We start from the raw sequence: 22,835 nt of genomic DNA, 5'->3' as shown, positions 1-22,835 counted from the left end.
CATGATTAGAAATTATCATTGAAAAATACCAGTACCTGTTAGATAACACTAGTTACCATCAAATGCTAATGAAAGCTTTCAAAGATGGTGTATGGTAAGAAACAGCAGTCATTAGAGCTGATAGTGTCTTTCTTTTTGTCCACATACTGGAACTTGCCTTCACAGCAAGGCTCTTTGCTAAATATTGTATTCAAATGGTTTTATTTGAGGAAAAAACACCATATGTTACTGTGTTTAGATTATTAATTACATTTCCACTGAATTGTCTAAGATAGAATTCTATGAAACAGCTAAAATGTTCCTTTATTTGTTAAAAATAAAAAGTATGTGTATTTTTTTTTTTTCTAACATCAACATAAAACAGCTCCAAGATCTTGAATGAAATTGACATTGTTAAACACTAGTAACCCGTCTGGCATTTTGGACAACTGGGATTTTCCAAAATTTGGCAAAATTAACATGCATTTTGGTCATTAGGGTAATTGCATCATCTGTTTGGATGGTTACCTGGGGTCATTTATGTCTGTAGTTTAAAATCAGGTTAGCACCATACTTTGGAGGCAGTCTGTATCTGTGAATGGGCCTAAAGGGTAGTATTCGAAATCAAATTGTTGCCAGCCTGATTACTACTATGGATACCTAACATAGTTGCTTTTGCAAACATCTATTTTGCTTTGTGTGTCACAACACACATAGTATTTATATTGTAAATGTATAAAATACAAATAGTTACTTGCCTTATATTGGATAGAAAGGCTGTATCCTCATATACAAAGAAATATTTCTTTGCCCAAGAAAAATTATAGTTTTGATATCAGTTGTTTTGATAAAAGAAGTGATCATTTTAATTATTGAAATTAGAATCGGAATTCATTTGGCTGCTTTTCTTTGTGTCTGCATCACAGAGTGGTGGAAAATTAATGCAGTATCGACAAATTTAGGTCAGAATGCAACTTAGCCGATAAACCAAGTTTTAAACTGCCTCAGTAATGGTTTCAGTTTTCCACTTCATTAGTCACATGCAGACTAACTTTTAAAAGTTAAGTAGATCATTTGATACCTTTAGAAGTAGTTAGGCTAAGTTTATATTTCTACACAAAATAGCATTCCATTCTTTGTATGTGAGGATACAGCCTTCCTATCCAAACTCAGATATATGTAGCATTAATATTAAGAAAAATTCTTTAGTTACATTTGGTGAAAATAATTAAATGCCATAATTTCTGACAAAGTGAGCTAGTTGGGAAAAAGACATAGTCTTTGGTGAATAGATGGATAATTTAGGGAATGTGAGTTTGAAATATTCTTCTGTATCTGAGCTTTTTTTTTTTGCCTTTAGTACTAAACCATCCCACTATTTCCAGTTTCTGATGATAGAATGGGATTAGCAATACTAACTTAACTAAGTTCTCAACAATATAATTTAAATGTTTTGCTATAAATATGTCCTACAAATGAATACAAGTATTTAGAAAAGCTGAATGTTTGATGGGAATGAGCGAAAATAATCCAGTCTGTGTGGGTGAATTAGGAAGAATTTGTATATAACTTGTAATTCAAGATGATAGGGAAAAATCACTGTTCTAACTTGTCTAGCGAATTATTTTATTACAGTTATAGATATCATTTTGGATAATATAATTTCCTTTTGGAGGCATTCAAAAATGAAAGTACAAGTGCCAGGCTGACAAATGAGAACGTGATTTAAAAATCTGTTTTAATTTGTGATGAGAATTATAGAAAAGGGAGAATCATCTATAAAAACAACAGAATACATTGAGGGAAATACTACCCACCTAAACAGTAGGACTTCTGTTTCTAAGGTTAAAAACGTATTTTTCCATTGCTTTTTAATTATATCTAATTTTCTAAAGGAAATAGCCATTGTGTGCTCAGGGATTTACATATAGTAGAATGAATCTCAGCATATAACCAATAGCTACAGAGGTAAATAAATTAGCGAGTGTTTGACAAGTGAAATTTTTCTAAATGAGGTGAGCGGAGGCAGAAAGCTTTAGGAACTGGTTTTGTGCGTTGCCCTTGGCTCGAAAATATGGAAAACGTATCCTCGTTAAAATTTTGTCTTTTCTGAAAATTGGAAGTGACTTTTGATCATGAATTCCCCAAGGGAATGACAATTCTCCAATTGGACAATTATAACGTGGTCCATAGAATTTTCATAATGCAGTGGCGATTTCAGACCAGTCTCATATGTTACACTGCTAAAGTAAGTCAGCACAATTCTGCAGAATACTAAACCATTTATAGACTTTGGAAACTCTGATGCCACCTAATAAAAATACCTTGAAAGAGGACTTGAAATCAGTTCCTGAGTTGCATCTTAATGTTGAACTCGATGGTGTAGTATATAGGGACTGCCTGATTTTTATCCTGTAACTGCCAGAGGAATATACCATTATGCGTATATATTTTCCTGGAGTTTTTTTTTTTTTTCATTTTACTTTTATTTTTTTCTGTTATAGAAAACACTAGTAGAGAAGGATACACTTATTTTGAGCTTCCACTTCTTTGGGTGCAGTTTGAATGCTCCCAGTGTGTCACTGTGTCAATTTTGCCAAAATTCTCTTGAGAGAACCTGACACGTAACATGGCAGCCTGATTTCAGGTTTGGTCTTCAGATCCAAAACATGCCTCCCGGCCCATTTGAGCCCTCACCAGTTTATCAACCAAGGATGTATGTTATTTCCTCAAAACTGATTTCACCTGTTCTCTGTGGGCTCAGAAATCAAACTCAGATTTCCAATCAGCTGGCCTGACATTGAACAATGGCCCGTTTTAATTGTGCAGAGCACTGCAATTTGTAAAACAGCACCATGGTCATTGATGTTCTGCAGGTCTGGTTTGTGTTTACTGTTCCACTATAGTATTGGTATATTATTTATAGAAAAGTAGAAAACTAATGCGGAGTAATAAATCTTTACAGACTCTTAACACCTCATCTGACCAAATACCGTGAAGGCTATAATTGGACAACTAAGATTGATACAGAAATTAACTGATTGTGAAAACTTAAAATGCATGACTTTTTTGAATAAATGGTGCTGGAAACAGAGAATTTTGTGAAATTTTAATTTGTTTTGCAAACACTGAGTGTAGGTGAGCAAGTATTTGTGGCATGCAAATCTTTTAGTGGAAAAGTCAGGGTAGAACAAGTTTTCTGGTCACTTACAATATTACTGTAAAATTGTCCAAGTCTTATGTATATATTCTTGCTACATCTAGTATTGGACTTTGGATGGTAAGTAAATATCTGTCCAACTGTGTCAATATAAAGCCCAGCCTATTATTTTAATGGCCATTAGTAGGTGTCTATAAAATATTTTTCGCTTTTTTTTTTCACTCCCCATATTTTAGTCTTGTTCAGTAAGAGAGAGGGAAATGGTAACTGGCTGATTTACACAGTCCCTGATTTTAGTTCACCTCTTAGGCTGGCGCTATTATTTGGACAATGGATTCTAGTTGTTTACTGAAAGAGATATGACGCCACAGGCCCTGTTTGCAGCTCCAAAGTACCCACACTGAACCTTGAAATGCACCTCGGACCTCCTTGACTATGATAGCCATATCGAACCACTTTTTCAGCTTCCTGATTGAGGTTAAACTGATCAGCAATTTAAAGTTTTGGTTCTGGGCAACTGGCCTGAGTGAATCATTCCAAATGGATATAATGACAACAATTCTAAAATTTGGCACCATTCGCCAGGGATATAGTCTCAATAATCCAGTCTAAGCCCCAGGTTTTGGCCAGAACAGTGGCAGTCATGGCCCATTTCTAGTTTCTTTTGGAAAATAAAATGACTTTTCTGTTTGAGCAGGCGTGTCTCTGGTTGTGAACCAAAGGAAAGGTAGAAATATCACAACAGTGGTAATGCTGATGCTTCTCCTTGTTGACTTTACATCTAGGGTAACTTTGTCATTAGCTACAACCTCAGTGCTGAAAATAAACATAGGACATGTAGAAGAAAATCCAGAACTGGTTACGTTTATCTACATTTTAGAAGTATCTCCTATGCTATAGGAGGTTCTTTTTCTAATTAGGTTCTAGTCCCTTTTACTAAGTTTTATTCTCCTGGTGCTTGCTACTATAGCATTTTACTCATTTTCCAAATGAAATGAAGAATTACTATATTGAGGAAATGTAAAAAATGCGATTAGGAATTTTTTGGAATTTTCTGTCGCTATATTGGTTAAGCATCACTTTGCACTCCTGTATTATTCATTTATTAAATTAACTTCATTGTGTGTTTTGTAGTTTAAGAGATCTTTACCTAGAAAAACGTTCAACATTTGAAATGCTATATAAAGTATAGTGGTTAGCAAACAGCAGCTCAGCCATGGAGTCCAAAACAACCCACCACCTGTTTTTGTAGATTAAGTTTTATTGGTGCCGGGCTCAGTGGCTCACGCCTATAATCCCAGCACTTTGGGAGGCCAAGGCGGGTGGATCACTTGAAGTCAGGAGTTTGAGACCAGCCTGACCAACATGGCAAACCCGGTCTCTACTAAAAATACAAAAATTAGCTGGGCGTGGTGGTGCATGCCTGTAATCCCTGCTACTTGGGAGGCTGAGGCATGAGAATCACTTGAACCCAGGAGACGGAGGTTGCAGTGAGCCGAGATCGTGCCACTGCACTCCAGCCTGGGTGACAGAGTGAGACTCTGTCTCAAAAAAATAAATAAGTTTTATTGGGGCACAGCCAGCTTGTTTACACATTGTCTATGGCTGCTTTCACACTATCGTGCAGAGTTAAGTGGGTACAACAGAGACCATAAATCATAAATCCAAAAATATTTCTCATCTGGCCCTTTATACGGAAAGTTTGCTTATCATTTTCTACCTTAGTCTATCTTTACAAAATGCAAAACAACATGTATATTTTAGCTATTTTTTTGAGGATGTTTAAAATAGAGAAAAGTGATCAAAATTAATTCCTGTTTGAATTATGGCTGAAAGCGAACAGTCAAATGTGTGGCATTTTTTTTTCGCGTTGAGCTATGTGAAAGAGCTTATCAGGAAAAAGCGATCTGTTGCGCTTTCATTTAAGATATTTTATATGGGTAGATATTTAGTCACATTTTGATTTAAATGAAGCCACTGCTTTAAAGTTTTTTCTTATGTAAAATAATTTAGGACAAGTTGCTAACAGTAATAATCATTCTATAAAAAAATAGACCAACTAGAACATATTTGGCATAGGCTTTCTTAAACTCTCCAGGAACTGGATGGATGGATGGATGGATGGATGGATGGATGGATGGATGGATTTTATTTTTTTCATTGTACACTTTTATATAATTAAACTTTGACTTTTTTAATTCAGAAATTTCAATTTACACACCTGTTTTTAGAAGAATTTCCATCATGCCAAAGTGCAATATAATTGTTCACTTATGTAAACTTTTCCCAAGAAATTTAGAGACTTCAAATGTAAGGACTATTTTTTTTTTTTGGCTTTTTAATTCAAAGCTACACACTGTTATGGAATAAAAAAAGCCCAGTATGGCTATCCTTTTAACTTCTAGTTAAAAGCCAGATATACTTTTGTTTGAAGTTGTATCGCTTTGTTACAAATAGATGGCATTAAAAAGATGCTCTCCACTTTGTTGTGATTCATCTTTATATTTTAAGAAGTTTGGATTTGTTCTATTTTCCCCTTGTTTGTTTCTTGATTGCAGTGCAAGTTCTAGCTGAGAGCCTGTGAAGCATCCACAATTTCGTAGGAGGAGAGGATGTGGAAGAGGATGCTTGAGGCAGGGATATACAAATATAAATAAAAGAAAATCTTAGGGTATTGGCAATTCCTCTGCTCATCGTTTATCCTACCGTAACAAAGAGTGTATTTTGGAAGCTTTCTAGGGGGATAATTTCAGAGGGAAGCATCAAAATACCATGACTTCTGGACTTAGGATAGAATCCACTGCAATTTAATGATAGATTAAAATCCATTTGCATTTTCTGCACTTACATTAAACTGAGGGCCAGAAGAGGCACTTGGGGCTTTTAAACAACTGCTGCTCTCCATAGTATAGTTTTATATGATGTTTTCCAACCTGTATAGTACTTTCATAGATTCACTTTGTCTCTTTTGAGAGAATATTTTACCATTCTTATGAATGGAAAATAAGCCAGTTTTTCATCATATTATTTCTACATTTTTGTTTTATAAGAAATGAGTGCATTTCAATAAGGTTTATGTGTCGCTAAGAGTGTGAGAACAGAGGCCTGCACATAACAAGTGATCAGTATATGCTTACTGTTTCCATGTATGAATGAAGGGGCTGAGCAGCCATTCAGAGTCCATTCTGGCTCCCTGGGAATACTTAATTTTAGAACCCACACCCGTGGTGGTAAATACAACAGTGAGACTAGAATCAAATAAAAAAGAAGTGGAAAAAAACAAACAATATTCCTGATGCTAATTCGATGGGGAGTTGTTTTAGAGGGAGTGGAGGAGAGACAGATAAAAACTTTGGAGATTTTTATATGGTTAAGGAAGGCTTTCTAAGAAATAGCAATAAAAAAAGAATATACTACTGTCACATGCAACAACATGGATGAATATGAGAAACTTAAAAACCAGACACAAAATAGTTTATACCATGTATATGAAGTTTAAGAATAGGCAAAACTCAATCTGTGGTGACGGATGTCCTCAGTAGCCCAGGTGGGAGAGTCATTATTGACTGGGAAGGGGCGCAAGAAAACAATCTGGGTGATAGAAATGTCCTGTATTTTAATCTGGATGGTGTATAAATATCTATAAAAATTCATCTACTTCTCTACTTTCTATACTTAACGATTTGTGAACTTTATTGCTCAATAAAAATTTAAATCATAATAATATTGAAAATAGGTCATGGAGGGGACACTTGATTTAACATGAATGCGTAATAGAGTCCTTGGAAGAAAATCCTAGCAAACCCCTGGTCTAAAAACTCTGCTGAGCTTGGCATAGGAGACTTTTCTGAATAAGTACATTTCCTATTCATTTTTGTTGCAAAACATTTGAAACGCCAAAGGATGCTTAGCATGCGGTAAAATCACATCTGTTGAGCCACTGCAAGGTGAAGGCTGCTGAACATAGTTATGTTGATTCTTTGAGGACTTACCACTCAAAAATAATTTCTTTTTTCTTTCCAGATTGGCAGATTGCTACTCTGGCTTTACTCCTGGGCGGTGCTGCCATCATTCTCATTGCATTCCTGGTGGGTTTGATTTCTATCTGCGTGGGATCTCGAAGGCGTTTCTATAGACCTGTTGCAGTCATGCTTTTTGCAGCAGGTAAACAGATTTATTACTTTTAAATGAGCATTAAAGTTTCATGAACCTTTCTACCATCCTCCTTTCTTATGCAGAAGAGGTATGTGTTTGCTGTATTACATAAAAATTGAGAGGCATTTACTATATTTTTAAGGTAACTTGGCTAAAGCTTTATCAGATTATAAGTTTTCAGTGTGTTAAGCATTTCACAGAGCACAATGGCAGTTTCTAAACCTCTAACTAAAGCATGAATAAGTAATACTGCCTGACAGGGCTATTACCTTAGGAATTGCAGCAGGTGTATTTACTAACAGTCTTTTTTTACATCCAGTTTTTTCCCCCTTTTTTACTGCTTCCCTGGTAATCTTAAGGCAGCATTATTTTTTCTGATAAGAAACTGAAAACAAATTCCAAAATGTGTACCCTTAAAGATGTATATCTCTTTGAAAATAAACATAGTTATCCTGAAAATGTGTGATGTATAACTCCAACCATTAGACAAGTCAATTACATGAAGTCAATTGTATGTTAATTAATTTATCAACCATCATTCTATGAAGCAAAGCTTGGATTAAAGTATCAACCAATGAAATGAAAAGAGAGGGGACTGTTTAGAAAAGGGGCTTGCAGACTAAAAGCCCAATACATGATTCAATACATGATTTGATGTGAGCTTTAATTTTCATTTATAAAAATACCTTTGAATATATTGTTCTTTTTGACTCAAACTGCAACATTCTATGGTGCCTTCAATTTACCCTGTCAGTCATATCTGATTTGAAGACTGCAAAATAAGCTTCTGTGACTCTCAATAATGAAGACACTGACAAAACCATCTAGGCTGTTAGATGGATTTTTAAAAGCTGTTTCAAGATTGGAATAGATTAAATTTCTCAGGATTTAAAGGGTAGTTTGAGCTAAAAATACAAAACAGAAGTGTTCTGCTGCCCCCTACTGTTTGTGTTCATTTTCTTATACCCATGAAGGCTGGTCAGAATTGGGGGTGTCATAAAAACGAAGGTCCAAAGGGCTGAAGGAATCCAGAAGTACATCTGATTCAAAGCTTTAAGTGACTTGCTCAAGATTGCCTAGTAGCTACTGGCAGAACTGGGCCTGGGAGGCGTCTGAATCTTAATCTAGTGGTCCATTAACCACTGACTCCCTCACTTATTTATGCAACTATTTCTTAGGTGCCTATTACAGGCTAAACACAGTATCAGACACCTATAAAACTGGCCACAGTATCACCACAGATACTCACTAATAAAGTAAAAAGCTTTGAAGTCTTAGTCCCAGTTATTCAGGATGCTGAGATGGGAGAATCACTGGAGTCTGGGAGCTCGAGGCTACAGTGAGCCGACAGCACACCATTGCATTCCAGCCTGGGCAACAGAGTAAGACTGTGTCTCAAGGAAAAAAATAAAATAAAAAGTCTTTTTTTCTGCCGAGACACGTGCAGTACATAAAATCAAAACAGACACATTGCTACTACTGCTTGGAAACCTCTCTGTCTGAGACTTCACACTTACTTGATTTAGTACTGTGTGCTATGCCTGGTACTCATATACACTCAATAAATTGTTTTTGAATGAATGATATAAAAATGACTAAGGCACGTAGCTCATAATCTGATGGGGTAAAACAGACATCTAAACAAGTAACTGTAATTCAGGTTTTTTTTTATTTAAGCCATTTCTCTTTTGGGGTCTTAGGAAGCAGCTAGTTTCACATGACTACAAAGCTAAGACCAAAAGAGCTCAAAAAAGTAATAATTATCAAAAGGATGTTTTTTCATATATTTATGTTTTTACTTATTTAATATGTTGGGCTCCTACACTATACAAGTAGACAATCTTGGTGGTATAAAATATACTCTAGGGGTTTTTTTTTTGTTTGTTTGTTTGTTTGTTCATTTTTTGGGATGGAGTCTCACTCTGTCGCCCAGGCTGGAGTGCGGTGGGGCGATCTCGGCTCACTGCAAGCTCCGCCTCCCGGGTTCACGTCATTCTCCTGCCTCAGCCTCCTGAGTAGCTGGGAATACAGGCACCTGCCACCACGTCCGGCTAATTTTTTTGTACTGTTAGTAGAGACAGGGTTTCACCATGTTAGCCAGGATGGTCTTGATCTCCTGACCTCATGATCGACCCTCCTCGGCCTTCCAAAGTACTGGGATGACAGGTGTGAGCCACAGTGCCCGGCCACTCTAAGGGTTTTTACTGAAAACTGATAATTCAGTCTCATAAAGATAGCCAAACAGATTTTAAAGATTTTGTCTTCTTTTTTTTTTCTCTGAGGTCTTTTATTTAGGGTGGCCTTATTACCTTCTTGAATAGTTGCTAGAAGAGCTAAGAGCTAGCCATTGCTGTAGCCCATCTAAAATACTGTCCTTTTTTCCACAGCCTTCTTTCTCACCAGTCCTAGAAATCTAGACTTCAGAATTAGATATTTTTATAATAATAATGCTGATAAGAATGATTAATTAAGCACCTGTCATGCGTCACAGTGCTAGACACTTAACATACACTGTCTCGGATATAACAGTCTTAAAGTTAGCTATTTATTTTCTCCATATTTTCAATGAAGAAACAGGTTCAGAAAAACTAAGTAATTTCCCAGGGTTATTTTAACTAGTAAGTTGTACATCTAGTGTTTAAATTCAGGATACCTATCTGACTTGAAAGCCCGAATGAGGATTCCCCAGTTATCTTTACTTCAGTGCATATCACATATAGGAAAAATCAGTGCAGAATCAGCCTTGATTTTGAATTCAGTTACCAACTGTGCACTACGGTTGGAGTCCATCGTGTAACTCCAGTTACTCCGTTTCTTGGGAGCAACAGCTGAAGGAATTCAGTACCTTGAGATGTCACAAAGACCACAAACTGATCAGTGCAGCATGGCTAAACCATAGCACATAATGAAAGCTATGCACATTTCCAGTACAGTTGACTACAGCATATTTCTTTTTGTGTAACTGGCAGTGATAGGTAATATATGATGTGCTTCTGATAACTGGCATCCAGTTCTCACTAAAGACTTGGTGAAATTAGAGGGACTGCCTCTTTCCACGTTCTCTTCTTTCATTGTCTGGTTTCAAACTTTCTGCAGGTCATTTGTATGTCCCACAGGAATGTAGGATGAGTGTTTTCTTTCTTCCCCAGACCTTTAATACAAATTGCAGAAAATTCTCTTTTATAATTTGATTTTACATACAGAATCCCCATTTACTATGTTATTAAGGATGATTCCTTTATGTTATATCTGCAGAAAGCCTCCTATAAGGATTGTTTATATAGAAAGGTGATTTTTTTTTTTCAGGGACCTGCAACTGATTTCCATCTCTGAGCTATCTCTGATTAGAGACTTGTGTTTTACAGCCCTCGTCACCATCCTATAAATCACAGTAAGATACTGTGGAGCCATTTCAAGTCTAGATTTGGGTAGAAAAATCAGTATTCAGTTTAGATTTCAAACTGAAAGGGAGTTCTTCTATTCATAATATTTAGATTCCATGTTAATTTCCCTGTACCGTTATCAAACTACACTTTGGCTAGAACAATTTACAGTATCACAACCCAATAATTAATTTAATACTGCTACCATTAGTAGTTACAAATTGAATTTTAGAAAGAAAATAAATTGATACCTTCATATTAACTTTTCACTGGCAAATGCTTTTTATTCTCCAAATTATTGTTTCTTTTATGTCAATTTTATATTTAGGGACCAACCTGGCTGGTGGGGCCTATCAACCTTTGCCTTTAAATTATCTCCTAATTTTATACCTTTTTTTTTTTTTCATACACCATCATTATTTCCTTAGTCGAGGCCACAATTTTTCCCTAAATGGAACGTCTCAGTCCCCAAATTTGGTCTTCCCTTACTTTGTTTTGTTTTTCTATGGCAATATTTGACTGTTTTAAGATGTTCATGTGACTCCTTTCTTTTGCCTTCTTGAGAATCTAGTTTTTCAGTTCTTTCTTTTAGTCTTTCTTTAGATTCCCTGGCTTCTCTTTCCCACTGATGACACCTTAGTCATCACTGCCCACAGGTCCCCACAAACTGAATGACCTCCTAGGGGCCTGTCCTTCTCTAGTCTCTTCCCCATGTAATCTGTCTTGGATACAACACATGAGGTCTCCTTGTGAAATAAACATCTGGTCTTGTCACTTGTCCCTTTGATTTCCTCAGAAGCAAACCCCGAGATAAGAAATCAAGTGCATATACTTTATTTGCAAGGTAAAAGAAGGGATATGATAAGGTATATGGAAAATGAGACAGGGATGGGAAAGCAGCCATTAAAAGGTTACATTATCAAGCCAGTTGTCACTTGAAGCAGCTGGAGCTTAGTCTTCTTGGGGAAACTTTGAAAACCTGTGTAGAACACACATCTTGAGAATTATCTCATTCGGAGGACTACAGAGCTGGGGTATTAACACAGCAAATTTGGAGAGTCATTGGTTGAGAAATGTCGGTTATGATCAAGGGAGAGCAGTGTTCATTTTCTGGACCTGGCCTGCCCCATAGGCAGCTTAAGTAGCTTTAGTGGCCAGAGGAAACTCAGGCAAAGAAATGCAGGTGCTGGCAATTGGAAGTCAGGCTAGCATGTGCTGAAGTGGTGAGGATAAAAATATATGGATAGGACACCAACCGCATATATCATTACAATAACCTCTCAGATGGTCTCCCTAGAGAAACGAAAGTTTATTACTTTATGAAACACTATGCTATTATAGTATGAACTAAACAGCCTTGTGCATGCGCCCTTCATTTTACCCATGCGAATTGCTTCTAGCCATACTCTCTTATACCTATAAGTGCTATATAATCTGCTTCATCTTCCTAGAGGTCTTTTCTTTCCTCTGCCTCTTCTGACCAATTTTCATCCATCCTTTAAGAAGCAATTCAAATGATGTCCCTCTGAAGCCCTCCTTTCTTTCTCTAAGCTGACTCAGTACTTGGCACAATGTTCGAGCTCAGTAAATGTGTGTTGAACGTATTATAAGTAAACATGCCTCTACTATTGCTGTTGAATGCATTGATTTGTAATTACTTGTGTGCCTGTCTGCACTATCAGAGTATGAATCTATCAAAGGGCGAGGGCCATGTCTTATCTATCTTATCCCCTTCATTTAGCACACAGTAGGCACCCAATGTGTGTTTGTCAAAATATTGAAATATCCTCCTTAGAAGAAAATAACGAATATTTCAATATCAATGCTTTGAATATTTTAATATTGAAAACACTGAAAAATATCCCCTTAAAACTAGAATAAAACACAAGAATGAGTAGGTATTCCCGTCATGCCTCTGGTCCACACAATTTCATGGTTAATAGTTTCATTGCCTGTTTTCAAAAAAGTGCAGGGGGCATAAAATGAACCCCAAATCTCTTAAGATTCTAAAATGTTCCAGAACTATACCTACGTTATCTTTGAGGTAGAGCATAGAGAATACCATATCCAATGCCTATTTTGTTTCATTGATTGGTAGTAAAATGGAAATATAGTATAATGCTATTTTCTTGACTTCTGAACTCTTTATGTTTTTTTTTTCTTCCCTCTACAGAATCTGTGAAAGGCAAGAAGGCATTTTTACCTACATCTGTGAATTTTATTACATGGAGAAAATTATTTACAAATGCAGAATTATATTTTTCTCAGTTTTGCTATTACATTCATTTTTCTCTGTGATTCCAAAGGGAGTCGAATAATTCAGACGCACGAAATGTTTTACAGTAATTTTTATTGAGCTCCAACACAATAAAAGTCTAAGAAAGCTGTTCAGGAGACTATGCCAGTGGAGCCTAATGGAGTTGTATTTCCATTTTTCCACTAGAGGGAAATTATATCATTATATTATACCATGGAGGCCAAATATTTGCTAAATAAAACACGTTGAAATGAATATTAAAAGCAGCCTAGGTAAACACCTCACCCGGGGACTAGTCAGTTCACAAAAGAAGCAATGTAATTATTTTAGAGTAATTCAGATTCATTATTCTCTGCTCAAACTCTTCTACCAGCTGCCTGTCACACTTAGAATAAAATCTAGACCCTAGCTATGGTTCACAGGCTGTCCATGAACCACGAAGGGCCCCTGCTGTCTCTTCCATCATATCTCATGCTTCTCCCTCCCTGCTCTCTGTGCTGCAATCACAGCCTTCTGACTTCTGTTCCAATGCACCAGATGTGCTCCTGTGTCGGGAGTTTTGCAGCACCTGTGCCTTTCACTTCGGAATGCTCGGTCCCCGCTATGTTGTTCTGCACCCCCAATTCATTCAGATCTGTGCTCAGTATCTCCTCCTCAGAGCAGCCTTCTCTCACAATTGATCTAAAAGAGCAGCCCTCATCCCTGTGTCCTGTCTGCTTTCTTGCATTTCTTGTCTCTTAGCAATATGTGACATTATATTCTATATTTGTTTACTAACGGACTGACTACCCATGAGAGTAGCAGCTTTGTCTCTTTTGATACCAGTAATGCCTTAAACCGTATCACTTTAGAAACATTCAGATATTTATAGAATGGATGCATTTATTGAATGAGTGAATGAATTACTATACCTAACTCACATCCTTGTTTCAGTCATATCCTGATAGGATCAGTGCGTATTTGACAAGTGACCGGAGTATAGAAACCTAAGGAGAAGTGCCTTTTTTTTTTCCCAAATGTACTTGGCAACTTTGGAATTTTTTTTTCTGTAGTCATGGTTGATAGTAATTGACTTCTTGTTGGTTTTATGACATTTAAAACATGAAAGCTCCCTTTTCCTCACAAAGGCACAGAGCCAACTGGGCTTTTTTAAAATTAATGCACATTTTAGCACTTACCAGCTGGAAATAGATGAAGTGTGGGTCATATAATATGCCATCAGCTGAGTCCTAACAACAACCAAAACTTTTTCTGAGAAAGTCTGATTTCTGTTTTGGATATCAGTAGCGTATCCTCTTATGCAAACTTACTTATGTATCCACTCTCAGTAGTAATGGTAGGCAAAGTGCTGACCCAGAGCAGTATTGGGCTGCACAGCAGAAATGTTGGGTATTTTTATATCTAGTTCCAGGTAGGCCCTTTGACACCAAGCCAGAGCCTTATAGAAAGAAATTTTGAGGAATCATTTCCTCATGAATTTGCTGTATTTCACCAGTTTTATGGGAGAGAAAGATGACTATTTATGTAGACTTTCTAGGAAGCTTCATCATACTGGTAATAATCTTTTACATGTGCTAAAAATAGATGAGAGTACATGTTAAAACATAAAATTCCATTTTAATTAAACACACTATCCATCCTAATGTTCTTTTTAAAAAATATAAGCTATATCAAAAATATTTATGTACATAGTTTTACTATGTCAATTTGTTCCCTCCTTTTCTTTAATTATTCACATTTTTGTTCTTTTAAGATGAATTAAACAAAAATTGTTTTACCCCATAAAATCGTTTCATATATCAGGGCTTAGCAAACTTTTTTTGTTAAGGGCAAGAAAGTAAATATTTTTGGCTTTGTGAGCTGTGTGGTTTCTTTTGCAGTTCCTCAACTCTGCCATTGTTGCATAGAAAATACATACATGAATGAGTGTGGCTGTGTTCCAATAAAACTTTTTCAAAAACAAAAAAGCAGACCAGATTTGGTAGTTTGCCAACCCCTGTTAAATATAACTGTACTCCGTATTTTTTAGGGAAAAGATTGTCTATTTCTTGAGGGTGGAAGCCGTCCTATGGTAGAGAATGAAGCTGTAGTTAACTAATTGTAGTTAAACTGATTAAAATAAAATTACGTAATAATTGATCTAATAGGAAGCTAAGACTTTTAAGTGGAAGACATTATCTCTTGTGCATATCCACAAGATAAATTTCATTTTATTTTAGATAGTAAAAACAACACAAAACAAAACTAAAACAAAATAAACTTTCCCTTCCTGATTATTTTGGTTTGTTTTATTCGGGATGACTAATCATATTTTCCCTTTAGCCCTGACAGAACTAGGATCTCACCAGGGACTAACAGCTACCTTTTGACCTCTGTTATAGTAGCCATAATTAGCCTAGGTTTTCCTGTGCCATTATCTCTCTTGCCTTTAGAGACTTAATTCTTTTTTGAAAGTAGGTGGAAAATAGATATGAAAATATCATCTGTTAATAACTTTTAAGCCACTTTTTAAAGACAAGAGGCATAGAATGGATGAGAAGAAAATAATGAAAGTAGCTTTGGATCAGAGTAATGTAAGCAAAGACATCATGGTAGGGCTTTCTGACATATTGGTATGAGTTAGTATTCCAAAGCGGCAACAACATCAAAAGCACATTATTACTCACAGGTTGACCAGTTGCATCAATAGAAATTAATTTGAATTTCCTAATTCCTTAATAGCATATATAAATAACAAGAGTTTCAGTTGGCATTGGGGTCACTATTTTTTTGTTTTGTTTTGTTTTGTTTGAGATGAAGTCTCACTCTGTCGCCCAGGCTGGAGTGCAGTGGTGCGATCTCAGCTCACTGCAACCTCCCCCTCCTGGGTTCAAGTGATTTTCCTGCCTTAGCCTCGTGAGTAGCTGGGATTACAGGTGCACGCCACCACACCGGGCTAATGTTTGTATTTTTAGTAGAGACGGTGTTTCACCATGTAAGGCAGCCTGGTCTCAAACTCCTGACCTCATGATCTACCCACCTGGGCCTTCCAAAGTGCTGGGATTACAGGCATGAGCCACTGTGCCTGGCTGGGGTCGCTATTCTTGAGGAGCTACTTACACGTTTTAGTAGTGGCACAATTTAGTTTAACTAGTACTACTTGGCATAATAATAATGATAATTATATTTGTAAGGTGAAAATCACTACTTTGTATGCCCATATAAATTATTATATTGCACTAATTATTTCATCAATACTAATAATGATTTACTAATTAATAGGATAATTCTTATATACTGGGAAAAGGTATTTAAACAAAAACATTGTTAGTATTTTAAAGTATACCATCTAGAACAAGCAATCGTTAAAATTTTTGGCCTTTATGTATATTTGATTACAAAGTTACTCTCATACATATACAGTTATATATTTATTTGATTTGCTGTAAATAACATTTTCTAATTTTGATTTGCTTTGCTTTCAGTTGTTTTACAGGTTTGCAGCCTGGTCCTTTACCCAATCAAGTTCATTGAAACTGTGAGCTTGAAAATTTACCATGAGTTCAACTGGGGTTATGGCCTGGCCTGGGGTGCAACTATATTTTCGTTTGGGGGTGCCATCCTTTATTGCCTGAACCCTAAGAACTATGAAGACTACTACTAGAACCAATAGTCTCAAAGTAAAAACAACCACCACCATCCAACAAAAGGATTACGTCTGCATCTTTTCTAACTTACTATTTTCTAAAACACTTGTGGAGCATCAAGCAGTTTGCTCAGTTGATTTAATCTTTTTTGCCTTTTGGCTGTCAACATCATAACCAGCTTTTACATCCATTTTAGAAATCTGCACAAATTAAGAGAGCTGATTAGACATAGGCAAATGCTGCAAACTTCCAATATGTTCATATCGTTTTTCTTGACAAATGAAGGGTCTATATGACAGCAACCATTGTGAGAAACTAGTTGGAATGAGATTTGCCTCAATCTCCTATTGCCTGCAGGGGAGCAGTTGGCATAAGCAACATTTAGAAGTTCCTTTGCGCTGACAAGGATTCCACTGTTAGAGCCCTTACTGCCTGCTTATCCTACCCAATGACTACATTGGCTGTTGGTTGTTTGCTTGAATGAGCCCTTGAAAAATGAACTGCCCTTCAGCATCTAATGGGAGTTGTGAATGTAACTGGTTAATGGTACACATTCCACCTTCAAGAATACTCTTTTTAATGGGAGGTTATGCTTTGGCAATCAGCATCTCCCTGGGAGGAGAGTCAAGACTTGGAGACATGTGCTTCTCATTATGTGGTTAGAAATTGGTGCCTCAGCCCTATCTAGACTGGGGAAGAATTGAGGATCTCTGTTTTTCCTGGGGCAAACAGAAAGAAATCTGCATGAGTTGCTTTTTTACCCTTTAAATCATTTGCCAAACATTGCAGCAAACAAGTGTGCATATGTAACAAGCTTCCATGTTTTCATAGAAGGTGAACCATTAGTATAAATGGTAATTAGTTGTTCCTTAACCCTCCACATACATTTGCCTATTACACATAAAATTAATATTTACTCTAGTGAAGTGGTTTGAACACTAACCTTGTACGCATTGTTAAGAGGCTTAGATTTTTCATACTTACCATACAAAAGTATGGTACCTTAAAGCTTTTGCTCTATGTTCTTTACTGTTTCACTGGAAAGTGTTAATAGAGTTGCCTAAGAATAAAAATTGAAATGGTGTTAATCTGAAAATTAATGATTCTCTGTAAGCACTGTAGTTGAAAAGAGAATAGCAATTAGGGTGATCATTTTGTGTAAAATTCATTAAAATAGAAGGCTGCTATTTTTTGCAAGTATTTTAAATGTCTTCATTTTTTAAAAAAAGGAATAGCGATAGATTTATATAAATATCTAAATGTCTCAGTAGAGGAGTAGAATTCATCTGGTTATCACCTGGTCCTCTAAAGTTAACTGATGGGCTAACCGATTTGTGCACACACTTAGGGTGGATTTATGTTAAGGGAATTACTTACTGACTGTTCAATGGAAGGAAGTAGTAATAATAGGGAATAAGTTTGCAACTAATCTCATGCTGCAAACTTGTGATAATTGTTTCATATACAAATTTGGATAGCTTAATTATAAACATATTTTTCTATCAAATATACAGTTCTAATATAAAAGTTATAAATAATTATTTTTGTTAACAAAGACACTAAAACAGTATGTTCTGGTTTTGGCCCTCTTGCAGAAAGAAGCATTAGAAAAATTACTTTAAAAGTAGCTATGTGTTACTGTATTGCAAAATCTGTTAAGACCAGGACCACATCGATAGTATTTAATAATTTGTTTTACCTTCCAAAGCACAGTTCTACTTTCAGCTAGTCTTAAGAATGGTTGCCAAAAACAACAGCCAAAAGAAAAAAAAAAAAACCTACTTTATTACCCAAATGCTAAAAAACACACATGACTTTTCTATAAAATCACAAATATGAAGTACCAGGTTTAGTCTTACTTTAGCAATGATAGACAAAAGCGAATAAATACATCATAGACAGAAACCTTTATAAAAATATACGATTCTGTAAAGAATCATTAGAAATTATGAGTGGAAATTTTCCAGAAAGATAATATTATAGAGTCTTTTGAAGCAAGTTTTTGAGAAATAGTAAAATGTGGGGCAGACTGTCTTGCAGTTAATTGCATATTGTCAGAGCAGCATGAGAAATACAATATTTGGATAGGGATTTCAGCAACCAAACATTCTCTGTTCTGAGATCTCTTTATTCCTGAATAATGAAAGAATAGTAGTTTAGTGCTGACACCAATGAGTCACTTCTCTTGGTCCTAGTAGAGGATGCAGTGTCTTGTTAAACCAGTATCACATCTCGAGTCTTACCAAGTTTTCATTCTCTGTCAATATGACAAGCTCAAAGTGACAGGATATGTTATAGGTTGAGGCACACATATTTGCAGTTTACTGAAAACTAGATTTCTTATGTGACTTTTTTCCCTTCCCAGCAAAGAGCCCTATGCTGTATTTCTACCATCACTAATATTTGGAAGTGTTTCATTACTAACAATCTCAGTACAACATGAAAATTGTTGCTTCACATCTGAATTACAATTTTGTCTATCAGAATAAACACAAGTGAAATTTTCACCTACATTAACATTATGTCTTTGCAGCTTTAGGTTTGTTTGATGTGTTCTTAAGCAGAATTGTTAGCCACAAACCCATTGTTAGCTATCTATGGATATAGAGCTATATCTATAGATAGAGGTATACACACACATATATACTCACACATATAGCATAAAATACTCAGCAGGGCTAGTTATTCCAATTTCTTGCACAATTATTTAGCTTTTTGTAAGTTCAACATGTAAATTTTAAAGACATAAATATAGAGAGACTTATGTGTTTGAATATAAATGATATATATGGATTAGCATGTACCTGTATATTATTAAACATGCAATGAACTGACTGGTAAGTGACGTCTAATTGTATGGCTAGCAATGTAATTTATTCAGACTGTATTTTTGTACAGAGCAGCGCACTCTAACCTATGCCTCTGTGTCCTCTTTAATGCCTAAAACTGTGCCTAGAAATTTCATCTGTCTTAAAAAATAAAATATACTTCATGCTGTTTATGCTGTTAGTTTCTGTACTGCTATTCTATATTTATTATTTTTAAATATATGACATGTTTACTACTTAAACATGAATTCATGGTATCCTGGTTACTTTTTTTTAAGTCATCTGGGGGAAAACCTGTTTATCACTCCAGTGATTTTGAGTTTGCAGTTTCACAATCAGTTCTTCATTTCATGATTTTTGTAGTTGACATGAAGTTATCTATGTGGAAAAAAATTAAAATAAAAGTGATTTCACGGATGTGGTTTGACTTTGTGTCTTCTCTGTTGTGTAAACTCTTTAGACAACGCTTCTAAATCACATATATTCATTATATTTTCTCCTTCAAAATATATATTATTTAGAAAACATCTTAATATGACATGCTGATTTTACTTGAAAACATTTTTAAATTTCTTATTACAGATTATCTCCCAAGATCCTTCTATTCTCCACAGCCTCTGTGCGATCAGTGATAAAGGAATACTATTTTTAAAAAATACTATCTTTTTTAACCTTCTGTTTTAAAATGTACACAAAGGAGATGTAGTGTTGGCTTCCATTATTCCGACTCTAATCACACAATTGGAAATAATTCGTCAGAGGGTTTGATATACTATTTTGTTCTTTGTGTAATTTTCAATGTTTGCAGAGTGTTAAAGCAGGCTTGTCTGTATTATCTCTTTCTTAGAAAGACTAAAAATTCAGTGTGTATGTGTGCATGAGCATGTGTGTGTCCCATGTGCATGTGTGAAGAAACTGATAAAGTCAAAACTCATCACCCTTTGATGTATATAAATGGTGAGTGTCTGTGGAAAGCAGTTTAAATTAGACATTCAATAAAATTCACTTGCATGTATGCCAATATTTTTTTCTTTTTCTTTTTCTTTCTTTTTTTTTTTTTTGAGAAGGGGTCTCACTCTGTCACCACCCAGGCTGGACTGCAGTGGCGCAATCTCAGCCCACTGCAACCTCTGCCTCCCAGGTTCAAGCTATCCTCCCACCTCAGCCTTCCAAGTAACCGGGACCACAGGCACGTGGTACCATGCCCGGCTAATTTTTTGTATTTGTAGAGATGGGGTTTTGCCATGTTGCCCAGGCTGGTCTTAAACTTTTCAGCTAGTGCTATCTGCTGCCTTGGCCTCCCAAAGTGCTGAGATTATAGGCGTGCACCACTGTACCTGGCCCAAAAATTTTTCTTGAAGATATAAATAGAACCACAGTTGAGCAAACTTGCTTGTGTTGATAAAATCAGTTTGAATATAAAATATATATTTGTCATCAAGACGTTTTTTCATGTCTCATAGGAACCATCACATTTTGCAAGGATCACAGTATATTTGTTTTGCTAAGAAGAAAATAACTACAAATTCCCTGTAAGCCTATGATATATTTAATATCACATTTTCAGATGTATCCATACTTAAGTTATAACTTCTAACCTTTTCACAGTTTTTCTGTCATTTTAGAAATTTTCCTTTTCAGTGGCCTTACTCTAATTTGATGGAGTAGCAGCATTCATTTGATGTATTTTCAGTATAAGTGCTTTCATTTTTATACAGCATACTCTTGAGTAAATCACCTTTACAAACATGGCTTGCCTAGTAATTATCCATGACCCAGTCTCCCTGAATTTGGAAGACATGGAGACATAGTTTCACTAGAATTTGACAAGAAAAAATCCTTTGCCTTCAGAGCTTTCACTGTGAACATAAAACAGAAAAGCAATTTCAATTTACTTTTCCATAATGGCCATATGGGCTGTTGCAGTTTGAATTATGAAATCAGGCACATGCTATGTCAACACTGTTCCATTTTGATGAGTTTTAAGTCATTTTGGTTAGGAAGTAAATTGATAGTGAAATTGTTTTGTATTCTGTAGACTAAACCACTGAATACCTAAATTATCAAATTTTCATGCTATTATTTTCTGTTCATAGCTTTTCAGAAATGTGATGTTAACTAAGATTAAAAGAACACAAATTAGGCCAGGCGCGGTGGCTTGCGTCTGAAATCCCAGCACTCTGGGAGGCCAAGGCCGGCAGATCACAAGGTGAGGAGTTCGAGACCAGCCTGACCAACATGGTGAAACCCCATCTCTACTAAAAATACAAAAAATTAGCCGGGCGTGGTTGCCCACGCCTGTACTCAGGAGGCCGAGGCAGGAGAATTGCTTGAACCTGGGAGGTGGAAGTTGCGGTGACCCCAAGATCGTGCTGCTGCACTCCAGCCTGGGTGACAGAGCAAGACACCATCTCAAAAAAAAAAAAAAAAAAAAAAAACCAGAAATTAGAATTAAGTGCTTACGAGTATTTTCACAGGAAACACTAATTTATTTGACTTTTTAACTTCTATGTCAAGTGTTTGGTCGTGGTACCATAGCACCTTAATCCCAGTAAGTTAAAATTAGACTAGATAATAAAACTCCATGTAATAAAATGTCAACAGTGTTTCCTATACAAGGCAGGCTTGGGGACTGTGAGAAGTCCTCACATTTCTAACAACTACTGAATGATGTCCTGGGCAGAGTGTCCCTATACATATATATAATATATGTACACATACGTGGAAAATCTTTTTTCAAGGAGTCATCAGCTAGGTGACTCACATTTGTATTCTACAAGTAACTCTAATGGTTCCAAAGTATAACTAAAAGAACAGGAGCTGAACTGTTCAGTTGGGAAGGAAAATATGTGGTGTTTCTAAGCCAAGATTAACAGCACACAAAGAATGGTGTTCTTTGTAAAACTAAAGCTGTGTTGAGTGGTTCACCAGAGAAACTCAGTTTTGGCAAGCAATTATTTCCAAGTTGAATGACTTCATAGAAATAATGGTTATAAAAGAAACTTGGAACAAGTACTGGAAAATCATGCCATCGAACCACCAGAAACCTTGAATACTTCAATGTTTACACGTGACAAGGATTAATGAAGAAAATTGTATCTAAAAAAAATTCTATATATGCTACATTTGCATGTATGAAGCTATGTCTATGATGACCTGAAGGCATTCTTACACTAGGTAAGAGCAGTCAGTCATGGAATTAAGCCTAAAATACTACATATATGAAATGATGGTACCATAGGCTACCCCTCAGCTTGCTTTGAATTTGTCATCATAAAGGTAAAATAAATGAAAATCATCCCTACATTCTATTTAATTTTTAGATTAAAATATAGTTAACAAAGACATTGAAGGAATTGTTTTAAACCTCAGCAGGAAGCATTTCTCCTAAGATTCTTATGAATGGAATGTTATATTGTTAAGGGTTAAATGGAGAAGAATGACTAC

At 35.9% G+C, this 22,835-nt stretch overlaps 1 protein-coding gene across 1 annotated transcript in view; it reads left to right on the top strand.

The window, feature by feature from the left end:
• TMEM47 (transmembrane protein 47) overlaps nucleotides 1–19,805 on the top strand; it is a 30,596-nt gene extending 10,791 nt beyond the window's left edge. Inside the window, exons 2-3 of the mRNA XM_005593258.4 lie at nucleotides 7,163–7,303; nucleotides 16,399–19,805. Coding sequence (XP_005593315.1) covers nucleotides 7,163–7,303; nucleotides 16,399–16,577 — 320 coding nt within the window. The 3' untranslated portion in view covers nucleotides 16,578–19,805. The remainder of the gene's footprint in view (nucleotides 1–7,162; nucleotides 7,304–16,398) is intronic.
• Nucleotides 19,806–22,835: the final 3,030 nt, after the last annotated feature.

Source organism: Macaca fascicularis, chromosome X (assembly GCF_037993035.2).
Source record: "Macaca fascicularis isolate 582-1 chromosome X, T2T-MFA8v1.1".
Taxonomy (NCBI): domain Eukaryota; kingdom Metazoa; phylum Chordata; class Mammalia; order Primates; family Cercopithecidae; genus Macaca; species Macaca fascicularis.
The sequence above is the reverse complement of the archived record's forward strand: the minus strand, read 5'-3'. Positions and strand labels throughout refer to the sequence as shown.